The 1,393-nt window shown below is 58.1% G+C and overlaps 1 protein-coding gene across 2 annotated transcripts in view; it reads right to left on the bottom strand.

Annotated features, from left to right (window-relative positions):
* Nucleotides 1-535: 535 nt before the first annotated feature.
* Nucleotides 536-1,393, bottom strand: part of TFF1 (trefoil factor 1) — a 13,178-nt gene continuing 12,320 nt past the window's right edge. For both annotated transcript variants that reach the window (XM_011372870.2, XM_023538209.1), the window contains 2 exons: nt 1,228-1,377; nt 536-794 (listed from right to left, as the gene is read on the bottom strand). In XM_011372870.2, coding sequence (XP_011371172.2) covers nt 769-794; nt 1,228-1,377 — 176 coding nt within the window. In that variant the 3' untranslated portion in view covers nt 536-768. The remainder of the gene's footprint in view (nt 795-1,227; nt 1,378-1,393) is intronic.

Genomic DNA, 1,393 nt, shown 5'->3' with positions numbered 1-1,393 from the left:
TCTGCTCAGTGCCGGGCGTGGCTGGCACATCCAGCTGGCTCTTGTCGCTGATAAGGTGACATGTGGCCTCCTATCTTTCCCTCTGGGGTGGGGGTGGGGGGTTCCTCAAGGTGTTAACCCATGCCAGGCTCTGCCACTTTGCTGTGATTCACACTTTCAGAGGCTTTGCTGTGGGTTTTTTTTTTTTCCTAAGCCAGTTTCCCCCGGGGGAAAGGAAGTGGCTGAGCAGCAGTTTTCATTACGTGACAGCGGGCCACCCACAGTGAATATTTAAAGAACATTAGTGGATTTGGGGCCTATTTTCATGATTTGACAAGGGAGGAGCTTCCAGTCGCGCGTCTTGAAGACTTTGCAATGGAATGGCCTCGTGCACACCCCGGCTGCTAGGGCCACCCGGTCAACTCCGCCCGGTCAACTCCGGCAGCCTCGTTGCCACTTCCTTCTGTCATCTACCGCCTCCTGTGTCACCCGAGAGAGTGCGAGTTAATGTACGCTCCGTGACGAAAAGACCAGAGGCGGAAATAGGGCACTTCTCTTTGAAAGAAAGGAAAATCGTTTCTATTTTTATAAGGAACTGCGGGTGCAGAGGGAAATTCATCTCTTCATTTTTAGCCCAATTTCAAGCATGAACATCAGAGCGATCGATCCATGCAGTAGTGAGCTGAGGCACAGACGCAGAAGGTCCCCGCGAGGTCTGGCCGGTGACGGTGACGGTGACGGGGTGGGGGGCAGGGCCATTCCGAGTCGAGACCCCCAGCGGGAGGACATCTAAAACTCGCACTCGTCCGGAACGTCTGGACCGGGGAGGTGGGGGAGGAGAGACGGGTTAGTGAGGATGAAGTTTCTTTCACTTTTAAGCGATTACAGAGGATTCGACTGGACGGCGCCGACGGGAAAGTCCTCAGCACACACTGTTCTGTCCTTCCTGTCGCTCTCGCCCGAAGCAAGCGATTCGCCAAGGACGGTTCTTCACAGACCGTTGGTTGGAGATGTGAAGAAAAGGCAGGAAAGACAAAGGCTGGTTCGCCCCACGGCCCCTGAGCCCTGCCTTCCGCCCGCAGACCTGCATTCGGCCCGAGTTAGGCCAAGGCCCTCCTTCGCCGTCAACTCCGCGGCCACCATTCTGGAAAGAACTCAGCTGGAGAGTGGGCTCGGGCCCCGAGTCCCCGCGTGGTCCTCTCCCTGATCCCGCGTCCGCAGACCCCCCGGCGCTGTCACCACACGTACCTTCGGGAGCATTTCTGCTGGAGGGGTAGAAGCACCACGGGACCCCGCGGGTGGCGCTGTTGAAGCAGCAGCCTTTCTCGTGACACGCCCGGGCCGTGATGCCGGGAAAGCCGCAGTTCTTCCTTTCGGTGGGGGTGACCTCGCACGTCTCTGGGAGGGCACGGGG

The sequence above is a fragment of the Pteropus vampyrus genome, unplaced genomic scaffold, assembly GCF_000151845.1.
Source record: "Pteropus vampyrus isolate Shadow unplaced genomic scaffold, Pvam_2.0 Scaffold214, whole genome shotgun sequence".
Classification (NCBI taxonomy): domain Eukaryota; kingdom Metazoa; phylum Chordata; class Mammalia; order Chiroptera; family Pteropodidae; genus Pteropus; species Pteropus vampyrus.
Note: the sequence above shows the minus strand (reverse complement) of the source record. Positions and strands in the feature narration are given on the sequence as shown.